The 18,985-nt window shown below is 35.7% G+C and overlaps 1 protein-coding gene across 5 annotated transcripts in view; it reads left to right on the top strand.

Moving 5' to 3' along the window:
- grb14 (growth factor receptor-bound protein 14) overlaps positions 1–18,985 on the top strand; it is a 339,463-nt gene that overhangs the window by 172,821 nt on the left and 147,657 nt on the right. Inside the window, exon 1 of one of the 5 annotated variants that reach the window (XM_039757513.1) lies at positions 17,109–17,258. The exons of the other annotated variants lie outside the window; for them this stretch is intronic. Coding sequence (XP_039613447.1) covers positions 17,196–17,258 — 63 coding nt within the window. The 5' untranslated portion in view covers positions 17,109–17,195. Of the gene's footprint in view, positions 1–17,108; positions 17,259–18,985 lie in introns of those variants that run through there. 5 annotated transcript variants of the gene reach the window in all.

Raw genomic sequence — 18,985 nt, 5'->3', positions numbered from 1 at the left:
ATGGTTTGGAGTGTAGGTAGCAACCCTTCTTACAGCAATATCCAGGCTTGAACTTCAGACTTCTGAAACAGAAGAAAAATGCCTATTTCTCTCTTTGTGTGAGTGATCTTGATAGAAACTTATTCAATATATGTATTGTGTTGCACCAGCTCCCCAAACCCAATACAGACAGACACCAGGCACAAGTCCATTAGAACAATCTAGACGAGAACAGGCCATTCAGCTCAACAAAACTTGTCAGTCCTATCCACTTAATTCTTCTAAGAAAACATCAAGTCTTGATTTGAAAGTTCCTAAAGTATTACTGTCTACCATGCTACTTGGTAGCTTATTCCAAGTGTCTATGGTTCTGTATGTAAAGAAAAACCTCCTAATGTTTGTGCAAAATTTACCCTTAACAATTTTCCCAACTTTGTCCCCGTGTTCTTCATGAACTCATTTTAAAGTAACAGTCTCGATCCACTGCGAAGCGCGACATAGCGAGGGATTACTGTATTCCTAACTAAATCATTTATATATGTTAAAAATAGTAGTGGCCCTACCACTGACTCCTGTGGAACACCAGGCTTAACATCAGCCAATTCTGATAAGGTTCATCGCATCATAACCCTCTGCTTCCTGTGCCTGAGCCAATTCTGCACCCATCTAAAAACATCACCCTGAACTCCAGCTTCATTTAGTTTGATGCCCATCGTCTCATAGGGCACCTTCTCAAATGCTTTCTGAAATTCAAGATTAATAACATAATTTTAATTTTTAATTTTAATTTTAAATTTTAATTTAATGCTCGACTTTGATCATATTTTTTTGTTTCTTTCTCATAGAATTCCATCATGTTAGTAAAACATGACCTCCCTCTTCTGAACCCATGCCGACTGTTCAGAAAATCTCCTGTTCTTGCCATGTGTTGCTAAGTCTTATCCTTAATAATTTCTTGTATTAATTTCTCTGTAATGCATGTTAAGCTTACTGGCGTATAGTTGCTTGGATCTCCCCGGTCACCCTTTTATATAACAAGATAATATTTGCCATTTTCCAGTCCTTCACAATCTTTCCCAGTGTGCAGTGACTTTCTTAAAATATGTCAAGGGTTTATATATGTACTTGATAGCCTCCTTAAGAACGCAAGGGTAAATATTTCTTTGATGTCCATCTATTTAATCTGAACAGTACTTCTCCCTCTACAATTTACAGCATCTGCTATTTCACTGTCTGTATCTTTTAATTCCCCTTTACTGTTTCTTATGCACTTAACCCCCTCCTTGACTGTTCTTTTACCACTAAAATATTGAAAGAATCTCTTAGGGTTGTCTTTCGCCTTATCTGGTATATTCCTCTCCAACTGTCGTTTAGCCTCCCTAATACCCTTCTTAATGGTTGCCCTCATGTTCTCATATGCCCTACGATTCACTTTGGAGTTATTAGTCTTGTGTGCCTTATACAGCTGTCTTTTCCTTTGCAGCTTCTTTTTAAATTCTTTATTAATCAAGTGTGGAGTTTTATTTCATTTCCTATTAATTCCAAATTTAGGTATGTACCTGTCCTGCATTTCATGTAAAACATTTTTAAACCTGTTCCACTGCTCCTCGACTGTCTCCACACTTAAAAGCTTATCCCAGTTTGTCCTCCTTAGACTTTGCTGGATCTGCTGAAAATTTGCCCTACCAAAGTTAAACAACAGTTATAGTCTTTGCATCCACACTCTTACAAAACACTGAGAGCTGTATTTTATTATGGTCACTTGACCTTAGTGGTTCAATCATCTCTACCCCTTCAATTCTATCCTGATTATTACAAAATATTAAATCACCCTGTATTGGTGCTTTAACATACTGTGTAAAAAAGAGTCACTGACTACTTCTAAAAACTCCTTCTATTGTGCTCCTCCACCTGCAAGGTTATTCTAATTAATATTTGGATAAAGTCCGCCATGACTATAATATCCCCCTGTAAATTTACCTTTATGACATTACTAAAAAGATGTGTGTTGAAATTACTGTCTGCATTGGGTGGTCTATAACACACTCCTAAAATAAGGCCTTTTCCCTAATGCTTTCCAGGCAAAGCCACATGTCCTCCCTAAGATGTGGCTCATCGAAGAGGACCTGCATTTAAATTCTATTTGACATAAACAGCAACTCCACTCCTTTTCTGTTCTGTCCAACCTTTCTAAAAATGTGTATCCCTCTATGTTATACTCATCCCCATCTTTGTTATATACCCAGGTTTCCGTTATTGCTATAATATCAAAATTATGCTCTGCTACATACAACTCCAACTCATTTGCCTTATTTTTGATACTTTTAGCACTAAGGCAAGCTATTTTTAATGTTACTCCTTCTATATTTAAATATTGGTTTAGAATTTACATTACTACTCATTTTTATTTCTATACCGTTGTTTGTTCCTCCACGTATAGTTCTAAACCTGGCCTGTGCTAAACTCCCTGTCCCCCCATTCCCTAGTTTAAATAGTCGTCGACTAGCCTATTCATATGCCTTTCCAAATACATTGGTGCCCTTCCGGTTCAGATATACCAATGGCCCAAAAACCTTATATTCTTCTACCCTTGAGCCACGCGTTAAGCCTTCTAATCTCCTTAGTCTTACTTGGACTGGTGAGTGGTATAGGCAGAACTTTCAGAGAAGACTACCTTGTCAGTTCTGCTCCTCAGCCTAACTCTTTGAATTTGAATTGCAGAACTGACAGACTATTCTTATTTAAGTCTAGCAACACACAAGGCTTTTTATCAAACCGTGGAAAACACTTTTCTTTCATACCCGACCAATGCACAGTATTAAGCACGCAGCAATGTCTTTTCTTCTTCTTCACTTCTCCTTTCTTCCACTTCAACTCCTCCTAAGGCAAGTGTTGTCCTCTCCTTCCCAGCTCTGGCTTCTGGAATGAAGGCAGACGGCTCCTTTTAAGTGATCCCCAGAAGTACTTCCGGTGTCCCAAAGTCCCTACAGCACCCAACTGGCAGTGCTCACGGCCCCCAGTAGAGCTGATTCACCGAACTCCAATTAGTGTGAAGCCCTGTGGGAAACCGTGGTGCTGCCACAACCCTGAGGGGATACCATCTATCGCTCTGGGGAAGATAATGCTTTGTGAATGTTCTCTCCCCCAGTCCTTCCAGTGTGGAGGCATCCTAGCCAGGCAAGTGCCATGGCCGTTTGTCAGAGTATAAACCATTGATGTTTCACTGTCTCTCTCAATAATATGCCCTAGTGTTTTCTGTATACTATCTGGAAAAAGGCATTGCCCAAAGTAGTCAGAAAAAAAGTTAGCAATATACTGTACCCATAATGCCACTAAAGAACCAAAGTCCCTTTCAGCACAGGTTCTTCAAGAAGAACTATGAATTAAAGAACTGGATCGATAACTTACATAAAACAAAAATGAGCATAAGCAGCGTAGCACATTAAGTAACTCCCTGATGCTCTGTAATCTAAACAAAATTAAATAGTATTAAATTATGTGTGAAATAAACCAGATAATAAACAAATCCTTCCAATTTCCTCTAAGTTCATTCTCATGAATCCTTGTTTAGTAAGGGCATTGATGAATTAAATTACTGCGTGTTAGAATTACAAACAGTGAGTGTCATAACCAATAATATTTTTTTTAACAGTCATGAAGTAAAAAATTATGTTATATAAAACACCCAGACTGAATCCAGTATTGACAAGTGGGTAACTGGTGCTCAACAATTAAAACATAACTCTTTCACATAGTAAATATCCATCCATCCCGCTATATCCTAATTACAGGGTCATGGGGGTCTGCTGGAGCCAATATTAGCCAACACAGGGCACAAGGCAGGAAACAAACCCCAGACAGGGCACGCACACACACACACACACACACTCCAAGCACACACTAGGGACAATTTAGAATCACCAATGCACACAGTAAATATGGTTGGTATTAATATATTTAGGTTTAAAAAGTATAATGTCTTATACTGATTTTGCATTCTGCCATAATTATTTGCACAGAAGGAAGGAAGTATTCTTTGTAGTATTATTAATATCAAATTGTAAAATATTTGTGAAATATGTAACACCACCTCATTCTGCTGTTCTAAAGGCCCTTTCCCCATCTTTCACGTAATATAGAAGAGGAACGCTAAGCTAAAACTCCCCAATCTATTCAGTGTTTTCAGCATTTACAGCTGAACTTCATTACCCTGTTACCTTGCCACAATAGAACTTCTTAATTACGGTAGTAACCGTAGCCACAGATATGGAAACAACTCCAACTATTCTAGACTGCCTCTTCTGAGAATGGTACAGTCATAATATTCTTCATTATGCTCCTTACACTGAGGTCCATTTGGGGTCATTTGCTTTGGTGAGAACAACTTGGGTGTAGTCCAGCCTTCCCTTCCAAATAATTTGCCAGAACCTCTTTAAGGCATGTTGCAGGTTATTCTCAATGGACTTTACCACACTCCACCTACACATGGAATTTAACTTGGGTCCCTGCCATAGTTGCTACCTTTCTGGCTTGTTGGTACCTATCAATCATATTTTGAGACCTTCCTCCTAACATTAAACATTGAACCATTTTGTCAGTTTAACAGCTTGCCTTACCACTGGTGTCCACCAGTTGGTCCAGTCCCAGGGTTACATTCGTGATGGATACCAGCAATCTTTTGTCACGGCTCCTTGCACCTGTCTCCACTCCTAGACATCAGCTAGTTGTGTCCAGCAAACCTTCACAACACCCATGTGGGCCTTCCAGGTTCTGTCCAACAAGTTTTTTAACTCTCTGAGATAGCTTTCCACCAAGTGGTCATCATTTGACAGCTCAGCACCCCTCTTCACGTGAGTGCCCAGGACATATGACCTCAGATAAGGCAACACAAAAGACCTTTGGCCAATTATGAGCAACCTTGTGTTCAAGTATGATGTTCATTATGGACAGTCCATAAGTATCACAGAAATCCACCAATAATTCACAGCTCTGATTCAAATAATTGGCTGTTCCTCCCAATCACATCTTTCCAGGTATCTCCATCATTCCCACATGACAGCTTACATTTCCCTATTGGACTACTGGAAGGTAGATGGTACTTTTTTTGAGCAACAAACAAAATGTTTCTTAAAGGGCTGAAAGGTTGAAACAGTTGTTTGGCACATAAATGCATAGAACAGTGAAAGGCAGCTTTGCAGGTTAGGGTAACATTGAGGTTATTCTCTCATTCACTAGAACTAATTCTGTCTCTATGTCATCCATCATTCAATACAACGCCTTAATCAGAAAAAGGAAGTTGGATACGTTCCATTCATATGTATGACTACAGATTAATTTGGCCCAGCACCAGACTTAAAAACTTGGCTTTAGACAAGCAGATTTATAATTACCTCATAGGTCATTTGTTATCATAGCCTTATCTTTCTGAGTATATGTTGCATTTAAAAGTAAACACTTAGAAAGCAAATTATGAGAACATAACTAAGGACCGAAATATTTTTTGTTATTAAATTCCTTTACCAAAGTTCATCATTTAGATTTTTTTTATGGTTTTGTCTGATACTTTAGACATTTAGGTGTACTAGTCTACTGTATATTATTTAATAAAGGATTAACTTCTTAATAATATTAAAGAGTGTAGTTCATTTTCTTCATCGTCATTCTTTTCTGAAAGCAATTTTCTCTCAAGTGAAACATTCATTAGCCTTTACAGTAACATTAATCACGTTTTTTGTTACACTGCAATGTAACATCCACAGGTGGCTTCTGGCTTGTGCCTGTAGCTCATGAGATGTGTTGACTGACTGCAACCTTTTTTTTAATGGAAGTGGTGGTTTCAGAAAATGGACAACCAAATTCATATCTTCAACAATAACTACACTGTGATTTTGCCTCATATATGTGTTTATTAAAATTTATTTTGATGCTGGACATATCTAAGCAAAGCCATTGGTACAGCAGCTAAAAAGAGAAAATATTTTCAGAAATTTAATATTTTAAAGTTTATTCACTATGTGTGTAGTATTTGAAAACAATTACTATATGAAACAAATGCTTTTATTGTGAGGGAAACTGTGTAGACATGTATTAGATTGAGTCAATGATTTTCCTTTTTTGTGTTTTTTTGTTATAAAATCATTCAAACAATTATGTTTCAAAAATGTACAGTAGTGCGTTTCAGAGTGTTGTTTGGCATAGTGTATTTTGGAAAAGGCCAAGTAAGTAGGAGCTTTAGTTTTACAACATAGTATTGTCTAAAAGCTTATCTCTTTTTTTCACAGGCTGATAGAACATTGCTGAAGAATGTCAAAAGTTCTATAAAGTGTTGCAATCATCAGTTTTTAATCTAGACTTTCCTTAATGTATATATTTTAATATCACTGTATGTGATACTAAGTAGCAGATGGGTTTTCCAAGGCTAATGGTATTTTTAGAATAGTGTAGGTGTTTACGTTTATTTAAATATTTTACAGGGACAGATTGTCTGCTGGCATTTTTGTTATGAGAATTAAGGAGACTTTGTTATCAGTCTGGCTTCTATAATTAAATGAAACTTTTAAAGCTATGATAACCTTTAACTTTTACATGTTTTTGGGTTTTCAGAAAGACGCTCTTTGTACTCACCCCATAAAAGGTGTAAACAAAAATCAAATTTTTGTCTCAGAATTTGCTTTTTAGATTTAAAAAATAGCCTTTCATTTTAAGTAATTGTTAGGATGCTACATAATAGCACTCTTCTTTATATATTTCGTTGCTAATATCAGTTTGGATGTTGTCATGTGGTTTGACTTACAATGAACAGGTACCCCATCCAGGGCTGAGCTTGATTTGTGCCTGTTCCTGGTCAGAGTCCAGATCTTTATAATCATAACATGGAAAAAAATAGGAGCATAAAAGAAATGACAATAATTTAATTTACAAATCATCAACATTTTTAATGTAGAAAGATCATATTGTATAAATCTAGTTTAATAAAACACTGCAAATAAAAAAAAAAAAACTTTAACCATTTGTCTAAAATTGTACTGTAATAAGTCTATTGTCATTAATGAGAAATGTGACATTCTTTTTGTAAAGTAGTCGTATTAATGCCCTCAGTGGACAACTTTGGGGCAGTTAACTGTGTACTAAAGTAAACATTTTCTAGAAAATAACAAATCAAAATAGCCATCCATCCATTTATTTTCTAACTTTCTTTTCCAGTTCATTGTTGTAGCAAGCTGGTGCCTATCTCGGCAGCATTAGGCACAATTTGTGAAACAATTCTGGGCAGCATTGAATGCAGGGCATACCCATGTACAGTAAGCCAATTTAGATTTGCCAGTTAAAATGACATGCACATCTTTGGAACATCAGAAGAAAATTGATGCATACATGGCACAATTTCAACCCCATGCTTAACCTGGAATTAGAACACAGTGAAGCTGGCTATGAATTAGCAGTACTGGCTACTGTACCACTGTTTTGCCACCAAATGTAAATAACTTGCTTTGTAACAACTGCTTATCCATTTGCCTACACAGAAGAGTTCCTCTGGTAAGCAAACAGTAAAAGCCTGGAATGCCTCGAAGTATACAAGAATCATCTGTTTCATCACCACTAACAGGCTTCTTCTTTCTTGCCTCCCAGTGAATCCCCTGTATGTGTTTTGGTAGGTAACTGAAGCATACATTCTCCATTTTTAAGACAAGTTAATACCAACGACTGCTAGCTACCTTGAGGTCCTAAATTCCTGGTTCATGTGACATACCTATAAAATGAAAATCATTCCATTTTTAGTCAAGAGAACAAAGGTTTAGTATTCTGCATTTGCCTGTCTACTTTTGGTTTGGTAATAGCAATAAATTCAGAAATACTAGAATATTGGGGACTAGGTAAGTAAATGTAGATACATGCCTTCCTTCAGGAAGGTACCTGTTTAATGAATTTAAAGGCTGAAAACAAGCAAAGAAAAACTAAAATAAAGTAAATGAAAAAATCTATATGAATGTACATGGCTTAACCTAACAAAAACTATCAATGCTTTCAAGTATTATTGTTTTATTTAATAAATAATATTAAGAATACCAATAGGTAATTAGCTATATATAATGTATATTTTAATAATTTGGTTGTAGTGTCCCTTACCAACTAGAGAAAATGTAATCATATTTTAAACTTAAACTTCAGTTTGAACGTGAACTTGATATTTTAGTTACTTAGTTAAGGACAAAGGGCTACTGTAAATGTATTGTGCCTTCATACAGAATGGTGGGGGCGAAACTTGTTTGCTTCTAGTTTACTCAGCTCTGTGACTTGTCAGAGGACATGGAACTTTGAAGGTATTTGCTACTGGCCTTAGCTAGGGAGATAAGCTAGCTTTTGGTGAGCTTTAGTGCTGGAAAGGAGTGGGGTGGAGAGAGAGAGGGAGCATCTCATTCTCTTTCTGACATCTGTTTTGAAGCATGAGTAGTTGAAAGGCTTGGCAAATGTTTCATTATTTTGAGCTATAATGATTTAAAAGGCAGCAAATTAATTCAGAAATGCAAAAACATGATAACAAGGATAAATCATTTAACTTTGTAAGCTTAGCGAGAATCCAGTCTTTCAACATTCTGTCTGAATATGGTTCCACTAAAGAAAAAACTTCATTATGTTATGATTATTGGCACCAATACATAATAATCATCTTTCCTAAGCAAACTTCTCATACAAAGTATTCAATACATTAAAGATTCTTGGCATTTGGGCCCTAAGAATTCAATAATGATAATATGTTTCCATTCTTCAAATGTCTGTATCTAAAATGTAATCTTTCAGTAACCCATTTCTTTTATGCAAATCAAAAATGTTGCTAAAAGGCAACCAACCTGGTTTTCCAAACCTTGTTTTGAAATTAGTGGTAGAAACTATACTATCTTGAAGATATTGTATAATAAATATTTCTACTCTTCCACTCTTTCAAAATATACCTAGGCCAAAACCCTGATTATGAAAGATGTTGCCAGGTATCTTCTACGCTTGGCCATGTTTTCAGCTTGTCCGACACTCCAACCATAATGTGGAAAAAAAAATATCTCTGCCTACCTCACAAACCATTTTAGAGCTACTAATACTTCCAATTTGCTTACATCAGTGTCCAGAGTATTACTGGAGAAAGTAATATTGTATTACTTGGTGAAAATGTGTTATGATACCTTACACTTCATTGCTTGCTTGTCATCTGCTCTCATTCAGTTGAATAAATTCTATTTCATCCATTCTAACACAAGGTGAAAATGATGTCATATTCTAACTCATATCTTAAATCGCAGAAAATGTCATTTTCCTTTTGTGAACCTGTCTAACAGGGAGAGGAAGAGGGGAGAATAAAAAAGAGACAAGTCAGCATTAACATGTATCTTTCTGCTTTCAATTAATTTTTGTCAGGCACAACAACTAACTACTAGTACACATCAGTTAATATAATAACAATAATACATTTTATTTATATGACGCCATTCCTATGCAATATGAACTTAAGAATAACAAAAGCAAGTCATTTGTTTCAGTATGTTAATCATATTGAAATAAATGTCAATATCATGATTTTCACTCCATGCTTCCTTATGAGAGTAGCAGAAGCAACATGCTGAGTTGGGCTCATCAGTCCACCAAACTCTTCCAACAACTCCTAGAGCCTCATATATAACAGCGTGTGTAGAATTTACACTAAAGCATGGCATACGGACAAAAGCAGAAATGTGCGTACACACACAAAAAAAAAATCCAGATTCAGAAAACCATGCGTAAGCCAACTTCTACATACTTCCACTGCATAAATCCCAGTCAGTATGAAATGTAACACATGTGCACGCACCTGCTGTTCCCATATTTTAAAATACAAATCAATGTAAATAGCCCCTTCAGTTAAAAGAGAATGGCAAAAAGCACATGAAAAAAAGAATTTCAGCGGATGCAAAATGGAGGCATGGAAAAAAAGTAATATTTCTTGGCTTACGCAGTGGTATAAGCAACAAAAGTGTGGCGGAGACACTCAAAAGTTCAAGTTCAGAAAGTCGCACAATGCCAAAAATATAAAAAGGAGTGGTCATATATCACAGTCGACGTGAAAAAGTGAGTCACAGTTCGCCATCTGTTTATTCTGTTTCAGAAAATATTAAAAAAGCTGACCCCTGTGCCAATGACACGATAGTACTACACTTCCAAGCTTGTCTTAGGACGATAGCTGCCCACATACCTCTGCCTCAGAACCCACTGGGAAGCCATCTGGCTGTGTGTAGAAGGATGCTGTTCTGGATGACAAAATGCAAAAGTGGATGCTGTAAGAGAGCATGGCCAATAAGGAATAGAGGGGCTATAGTACAGTATGTGATATTGACCACAATTTAAATGAATTGGTTAAAAAATAAATGCTGCACCTGATTATCTGTTTTTACATTCTTCTTCATTCAAACAAAACTGTAACGCTGTATTTGGCTGATCATTTGTTACGTCAGGGTCAGGTTCATCATGTACTATCTCTTCAGGTACATGCCTGCACAATGTGACACATTTTCTGTGGCTTATAGAGCAGCACATCAATACAGTGGAAATGCATTCTATTTACATAAGCTAATTCATTCTCTGAAGACACCTTTATATTGTAGCACTGGCGCAGAGCGACACAACGGATTGATTCGCTTCTCAATACATGGCTATTTGAGGTGACTCACTATCTTTAAAAGAACTACTTTCCTTTTGCTGCACTGGTTGGAAAAAGCACCTGTGACTATACAGAGCTGCCATTTTTATAGGTTCTCCAGCAATATATGACGTAATGACAGCTTATTCTTTTGGCGATTTAAAGCAACCATGGCAGTTGGAATAGTTTGGCCATTCCATGCACCATTATATTGTTACAGAATGATTACAATCAAGTGAATTAAATTTGTAAACGATATGCAATTTATTTCGGTTTATTTGGTAAATCCCACATCATTGATGCAAATATGAAAAAGAAAGGTAAATGACACAAAGAGTAGCAAGGCTTTGACGCTGGGTGTCGCCACTTTGAAAAACGAGCAGAAATATGCATGTGCATGGCTTTATGCCAAGTTTAATTTTTATACATCTCCAAGTGTGTGAGGAAACAGACGTACACAACATTTTTGTGCATACGCACTGTCTATACATGAAATTTACATGAAATATATGCTTTAGTTTTACTTGTGCAACTCTGTACCTGGTACATAACAATAAATGGTTAAATATCAGATCAGTAAAATTTCTTGCAGGAACAGGAAGCATGAATTTACTTAGTCTCTCCCCCACAGACACATCTCAGATAACAGTGATAGAATTTAATGTTTAACTGGGAGAGCAATGAAGAGGGACAAACAAAGAGTGCATCTAATCCCTGGAATCCGTAGTAAGGGGCTAGAAATCTATACGTGTTACAAATTTCAAAAATACAGTTACTGACTTCTGTTCATGCTGAAATATCTGCTTTTCAATATGCATTTGTTTTTATACCTTTTATTTTTTGGACTTTATATTCAAATGTCTTCTCCGTTTTGTAGACTATAGGTACTTCTGAATATGTCTATGCATCTTATGTTGCGTTCATTTGTAGTGTGTGCTTCTTGAAGATGTTATGTCAATATTTGCTGCAAGATATATTGTAATTAGTAAAGGGCTTAGCATAACATTAGGGAAATGAAGTAAATTTAACACATTAATGATCCATGTCAAGCAGTTATTAGATAAATATTAAAATTTGCATTGCAGCAGAAATAATTATTTAGATTTGAGTAGAATAAGGATTAGATTTTTTTTTTGCACTTAAATCAAAATTAAATTAAAATTAGAATAGTAATAATAATAACTGTTGTTATTACTATTATTAGAGCTCTGCAGAAAATGACCACCACAATAATGAGTGTTTGCTGGGAGAACTACTAGTTTTATGTTGTTTCCCAGACTACATTTTAGAAAGTCAAATGATTTTGCTCACCTGGAAGAACTGCACCCTCCATAACTCAACGAGAAAGCAATGTAAACAATGTCTTACGTTACCTAAACTAGAAAAATTCTGTGTTTAGAATGGTGCAACACTTTGTTAGAATCTGATAGGAATTCATTCATGACTTTATAATGAAGTATGCCAGGCTTCAGCAAACATTTTTGTTAACTCCTGTTAAACTATTTCTGCATTTGCTGCATTTTTAATTTGACCGTTTTTTAAAAAATATATTAACTGTGCATATAATAAAACTGGCCTGTGTATGTCCAGTCCCTCAGAACAATCTGATTAGACAGTTTGTCTTTGGAGTAATTGGTAAGTTTGGCTTTGATGACACGATTGAAAGAAGAAGTGTGAGACACATGAGGAGGATTAAAAGCACAGTAGGCACGCTGAGATTTTTCTTCAAAGATGGGAATAAAGGTGTGCAAATTTCCTTAAAGTGAGTCTGAAAAGTGCCGGTCAAGAGCAGTGCAGAGACATGAGGATACAGAGAAAAGGCACTAAAGTTACATGTAGAGAAAGAAATATCAAATATTTTTAAAAGCTCATGTGATAGCAGTATGGTTGAATCTCAGCTGAACCAGATTAACTTTAATATTATGAAATCATTAAAGTTGTGAATTCATTTAATCAATGTGAAAAGCACAACATACAAGGAAAGCATGCTTAAACATATTAGTTTCTAAATAATATAATTTTTTTTAATAATAAAGAAATGAAATCCAGTATCCTTTGCTGTACTCTGCATCATCATCAAAAGATATTTGTTCTTTTACTGCAGGAATAGTTGTGCTGGATATGGTGGGGTGCCATTAAAGAAAGATATTGTGGAAAAGTGACATGCTTTCCTCTCAAGTGCATTGCAATCTTTCTTTGTTTTGATTTCATTTTTTAATAGTATGAATATTTTTTAAGAAATTACCAGTTTAGTAACCAGAATTCTGTTAAGTTGAATTCTTAGTAGGAAGTAGATATTTGTTTTTTTTATTTTGATTGATGCTTAATTTTTAACTAATGGTCTTCTCTCCTGGTAAGTAGACAAATTCTAACATTGTAACAAGGACATACATGTTTTAGGTGTGTATATTATAAACTACAGAAAAAAAATTACGAGTAGATAAGTAATCCAGTATTCAGTTTTAAAAATGTTGCATTAAGTTACTGTACTGAAGACAGTGCCTCATTGCAGGCAGGTAGAGGCAGCTGCAAATGGTGTTTTCTTTACTAAACTGCCTGTCTGCATTAAATACAAAAGAATCAGGTGAATTTATCATTTCAATTTGCTCTAAAAGTACAATGAAGAATAATTAATGTAGTGGGATGGTAGACAGAAAGGAGGTATTATCTTTCAGAACTGAAAAATACTACAGTACTTAACTACCTGCCTACAAATGTTAATAAACTGGGAAAAAAAAAATAATGGGCAAACTAATGTTTCCTATAAAAATGCTAAGGTTGTCTGGTTTCAGGACAGTAATTTACCCTTTTTGTTGAGCAATAATTTTTGCCTCTGAGATCATAAAGTAATTTATTAATATGTTTGAATAATTTGACCCCTTTTAACACTAGAATTACCGAAGCCTACAAAAAAACTTGTAATCCCAGCCCACCTGAAGTCACTTTGCACCTCTCCATCAGTGTCTTTTGTGTTGTAAATGTGTTGACCAGCACAAGCAGCAAGCAGCCTGCTCTCCCATCCTCCTGCCCACCGCCACAGCTCAATTCACAAAGAAGTTTCTCAGTGCTCTGTTTTTATCTTGGAGTGAAGTGCCTGGAGTTGTAGAGGGTAAATTATATATCATCATTTTGAATACATGCATTTCATGTGTGTTCTGTGTCTACAACGATCTATGAATACACACATGACTGCTTGGGTGGTGCAGGAATAAGAGTTACTGACTCATAATCAAGAGGTTTGCCGGTTCAATTCCCAGAACCACCAGTTACCATTTTGAGTAGTGAGCTATTTTTATTACTATTATATAATAAAAACATACATTTGATTTGAATTTGTAATAGTTGGTGTAAATGTATGGCACTTGTTAAAGTTAGCTTTTTTTTTTTTCCCACTTTTTCTCTCCCAGTCACGATCACAATACAATCCCCAACACCACCGCCACCACCCTAGATTTGACGCTGTTAGTTTTTATTTGAAACGGAATAACTGTTGATGTGAGTGGTGTTTTAAGACAATGGAACTGGAAATTCTCTGATCTGGAGGGATAAAAGCAGACACGCAAACGCTGGTGAATCTCACCTTCACTTGAATTTTTTTATTCAGTTTTATTGAGTGTTCCTGCGCAGGCTGAATTAGTATACACTTTATGGTCCATAATGTCAAAGCCACACTGACAAAAAAACAGAGACATACTGTAGGTATACAGTACAGTGATCCCTCGCCTATCGCGGTAGTTACATTCCAGACCCATCAGTGATAGGTGAAAATCCGCAATATAGAAAGACCATATAAATAAACATTTTATATAGTTTAGGCCTTAAAATACCCCTCCCACACGCTTTAACACTAGAATTACCAGAGCCTATGAGAAAACTCATAAATCCAGCCCACCTTAAATCAGTTTGCACCTATCCATCTGCGTCGTTTGTCCTGTAAATGTGCCGATTAAGACAAGCAGCCTGCTATTCCATCCCCCCACCGTCGCAGACCATTCACAAAGTTCTCCCAACTCATGCCTTGTTTGATTATCTGGGAGTGAACTGCTGGAGTTTGAGTGGAAATAATAGATCGTTATTTGGAACACATGCATTTCATGTGTGTTCTGTTTCTACAGTAATCTGTGTAAACACATTGTATAAAAAACAGAAACTTTTTCATATTTTAGTAATAAATGTTACAAAATGTAGGCATAAACTATAGAATGTGTGAAGCCTGAAGTCCAAAGATCAAATAAACACTTTCACAAAAGGTTCAAGGGTGATTCAACAGCTTCCATGGCGTAGCAGTAAGATTTGCCGACTTATAATCAAGAGTCCGTGGTTGGCCGTGCAGGTTTGATCCTGACTCTCTCCTATATTTACTGTTTTCAGTAGTGAGCTCTTATTGTTAATATTATGCAGTACACACATACATTTGGTCTGCATCTGCAAAAGACCGTGTACAAAAGACGCTGACGGAGAGGTGTGAACGGAGGTGGGCCGGATTTATGAGTTTTCTCATAGGCTCTGGTAATTCTAGTGTTAAACACATGTAAACTTATTAAAACACACTTTGTAAACACATATGATATGTGGATGTCGGGCTAAGGATTATATTTATTATAAAAAGGCTTGATCTTCTCGGAAGACAATTTGACATCCCACGAGAGACATTTTAACAACAGCTGCTGTACAGGCTTTTAAATGATCGATGCACAGAGTGACAAGCAGAACAGGCATCTTGGCAGAAGCAGCACAAAGCCAGTAGCTGATCCATCTGCTTCCTCTTAGCATGCGTTCAGCTCCCACCAACCCCCTTCAGAATGTGAGTGGGTGAGATGCGAAGTGGCAGGAGTGTAGCGCACCTCCATGGGGGTTGAGCGAAGCAATCGAGACCAGATCTTCTCAGAGAGACACTTTGATGACACGCAAGACTAGACATTACAACCTTAGGAAGCAAAACCTGTAATACGGTGACTTTTGCACATCATGCCCTACTTACAAACAATATAAAACAAGTTCACTGACATCTAACCTAGCATGTTGGAATGTTTCAGGTGCACCCAGATCTTAAAACAATGACAAGCAGAACACTGCAGCTGCAGCAAGCCAGCAGGTGATCTGAGCGATTCTCCTTCACGTGTGTTCAGCCCGATCTTTTTCCTCAAATCTGAGAGACTAACTTTGTGGGGTGCATTTTGCAGTTTATGAAGATATCAGCCCAGTTACAAAAAAAATGTTTGCACAAGCAAGAAAAAACGTTTTGTTTGAATAGCAATAGCAAACAGAGAATCTTACCAAAATAAATATTGCATATTTATTAATAGGGGCAGAAAGGCCAAGAAAATGATGTAGTTATAAAAGAACCATATGTTAAATGAAGACTATAGAGCATCTTTGACTCTTTGCCATTACTTGGATTCAGTTGGGTCATCAAGAAAAAGCAGAAGAATCTGATGTATGGATAAATGTCCCTTTAAATGATTTAGGGTGGGGATGTGGTTAGTTTTTGGGGCACCCTTCAGATGAGACCTTTTTATTAAGATCCACATCTTCTCAACCTCAACACAACAGTGATCAGGTAGCTAAGCCAAAGGTGTATAAAAGGAGAAGCATGCAACAAGTCTAGTGAGCTCTTAAGTTGGAAGGCAGGAGAACTCGCTGCCAGGAGGGAGAGTGGCAAGATTAGAAGAAGAGCCTTACTGTGGAGGTGAGAGGGAAACTTAGTGAAAGAGTGCTTTGTGCACATAGAGGCACTGGATCTGCCCCCACGGATACACAGGGAGCCGGAACCTGTGTAGTTAGGCGCAGAGTGGCTTTTCTTTGTTTATTTTATGTAATGTGCTTGTGTGTACTCTCTTTCTGTTACCCTCCTTGTTTTTGTGTGCTTTGATCTACAGAGCTCAAGCAAAATAAATAAATAAATACTTGTTTAGTATCAGAACGTCTCTCTCTAAAGAGTACTGCATCCAGTAGTCTTGAACCCATCACAGCTTCCCACTGTTATATTAAATTTTGTTTAACACTGGCATAAACCTTAGTTCCTGCTGACTTCTGTTTTCTGTGCAATTCACAAGTTTTCTTCCTGACAAGAAGTCATTTTTCAAGGTTGGAAATATAGCATTTCATAGTTTAAATAACCTAGTGCTGGAACACAGAGTGTATTATTTAAATATATAAAATGTTTAATTTTGATGATGTTTCTCATTCAGAGATTGATAATGAATTCTTGAAAGTCTGGCTTCATCTTTATTATCTCCCCAGTTGTGTGAAAGGATGAGTTGCAATAATGATATCGCAGTATATAGAATATTTTGCATTTTTTGTAGAGTCTTGCTTCCAGGAATAAAGGAGGAGTTTTGTGCACAGTGATTGGTTAGTTGTCAATGCTGGGCAGCCTTTCCTTTTACTGTTTTAAAAGGGTGCAGCATTTATAAAAGCTAGATGACATGAGCTGTGTTTTCCTCCTAGAGTGAAAAATTAAAGGGATTAAAAATAAAGAAGCTTTGAAACCTGGAAAGAGATTTCTTCATCTCCTAAACTGGATATTTTGTTTGTTATATGAAGAGCAGTAATGAACTTCTCTGCAAGAAGAGTGACCTTACCTACAATTACTCCATTATTTCTTCAAAAGCGGGTGAGAGGTTTATTGTATATGGTAATTTAAATTAGAAATTAAAAAATAAATGAACTGATATACTGGTGACAGCTACGCCTACGTTTCAGTGAAGTGTTTTGAGATACCTATTAATCTTAACAAAATGACTCACTTAATATTTTTTTTGTTTTATTTTTCAACCTTCTTTTTTCAATTTTGTAATCTCACAGTTATTTACTTCATCTTGTATGTCTGTGCAAAAATTGACTGCTTTTTAATGTAATTTGAGGAAAATTATATTTAGCTATTTCCACCTTATATGGTTGTTAGTATATTTGTATTTTGTATCGGTAGCTTTTTAACCTGGCTCTTCAATTTGATAAAGTAGAGGCCACCGTTTATATTTTGTTTACGTACAATTTGCAGAAACATGAGAGTATTATATATGTTTTCACAGAAGAAGGTTAAAGAAAACCAGGTTGCCAATTATAATAAATACACATAATGATGTATATATACATATTCATATGATATCTATCTTCTATTTATATTATTTATTATAAAATATCTAATCTTATATATCCTATATCTAATATATAATGTTTATATAGATGTATGAAATATTTAGATGTAATACATAGTCTCCTTTGAGTTGCTACTATGTTCCTTAATGGTGTGCTTTTTTAAATGTCTTGCAAGTTTAAATTAAAATGTGACAAAGAAGACCCATAAAACAATATGAGTTCGAAAAAATGTTTGTTTTTGCTGTAAAGCCATAGAGAGCTATAGAGTTACTTTCAAAACTTGGAACATAATTGTGTTGCTTTTTTTAAAATTATATCTTTACATGTTTTATGCTATAAGTCCTTTGATAAAGGGTAGTCTAGTATAAGATATTCATAAAAAAGTTGGCCAGTTGATTACTTATGCAAAGTTGTAAACAGGAAATTTATATATGAATGTGTTTGGATCAAAGCAGCCGGCAGTTCTCACAGCTGGCTGAAAGGCAGTACGTAAAATTCCATGAATGTTTTCAATATGCTCAGAATCTGACTACAGATGGACATCAGTCTTACAACTTAACTAGTTTATGTGGTCGAGCAATTCTGAATTTGATAGAAACTGATGGAATCATTTATTATAATATATGAGTTTTGAGAATGTGCATAGAGATGTTAAAAATATATTTTCTAATTATCTGAGCATGAAGGGGATTACAGAACTTACCAAAAAGCCACATTCAGTGTGTGCTCAGTCCTACACATTTTTTACTTTTATATAATAAAACAAGTAGGACAAAAAAACTTTTCTTCAATTCAAAACAAACTAGTGCTTTAAGCAGGCCTTTCAGTTGACAAATAAAGCACACGTTTCTTTAGATTCTAGTAACCATTTTTCTATTATATCTAAAGTTTAAAATTCTATTTCAGAATTTTCTTTCTGACAAAATATACAGGGTGATTAGTAAACATTTACCATTATGGCTCATCTTGTAGTGTTCTTATGTTGTTGTCAAATACTAATTACGTGATTATTAAGCATTTCATTTTGAGTTAGACAAAGATCTGACTTTACACTTTACAGGACTTAACTGGATTTATACATTATAAAACCTGATAAGGATATCAAAGTTTTAGCCCCTGTAGTTTAGATGAATTGTTGCAAAATAAAGTTAAGAGAATGATTTACCGTAACAATTTTTACCATTTACATTGTATTTATTTTTTTACTTTATTTATTACTTTGTTTTTTTTGCTTTTTGAATG

Source organism: Polypterus senegalus, chromosome 6, assembly GCF_016835505.1.
Source record: "Polypterus senegalus isolate Bchr_013 chromosome 6, ASM1683550v1, whole genome shotgun sequence".
Lineage (NCBI taxonomy): Eukaryota > Metazoa > Chordata > Cladistia > Polypteriformes > Polypteridae > Polypterus > Polypterus senegalus.
This window is presented reverse-complemented; position numbering and strand designations above follow the sequence as displayed.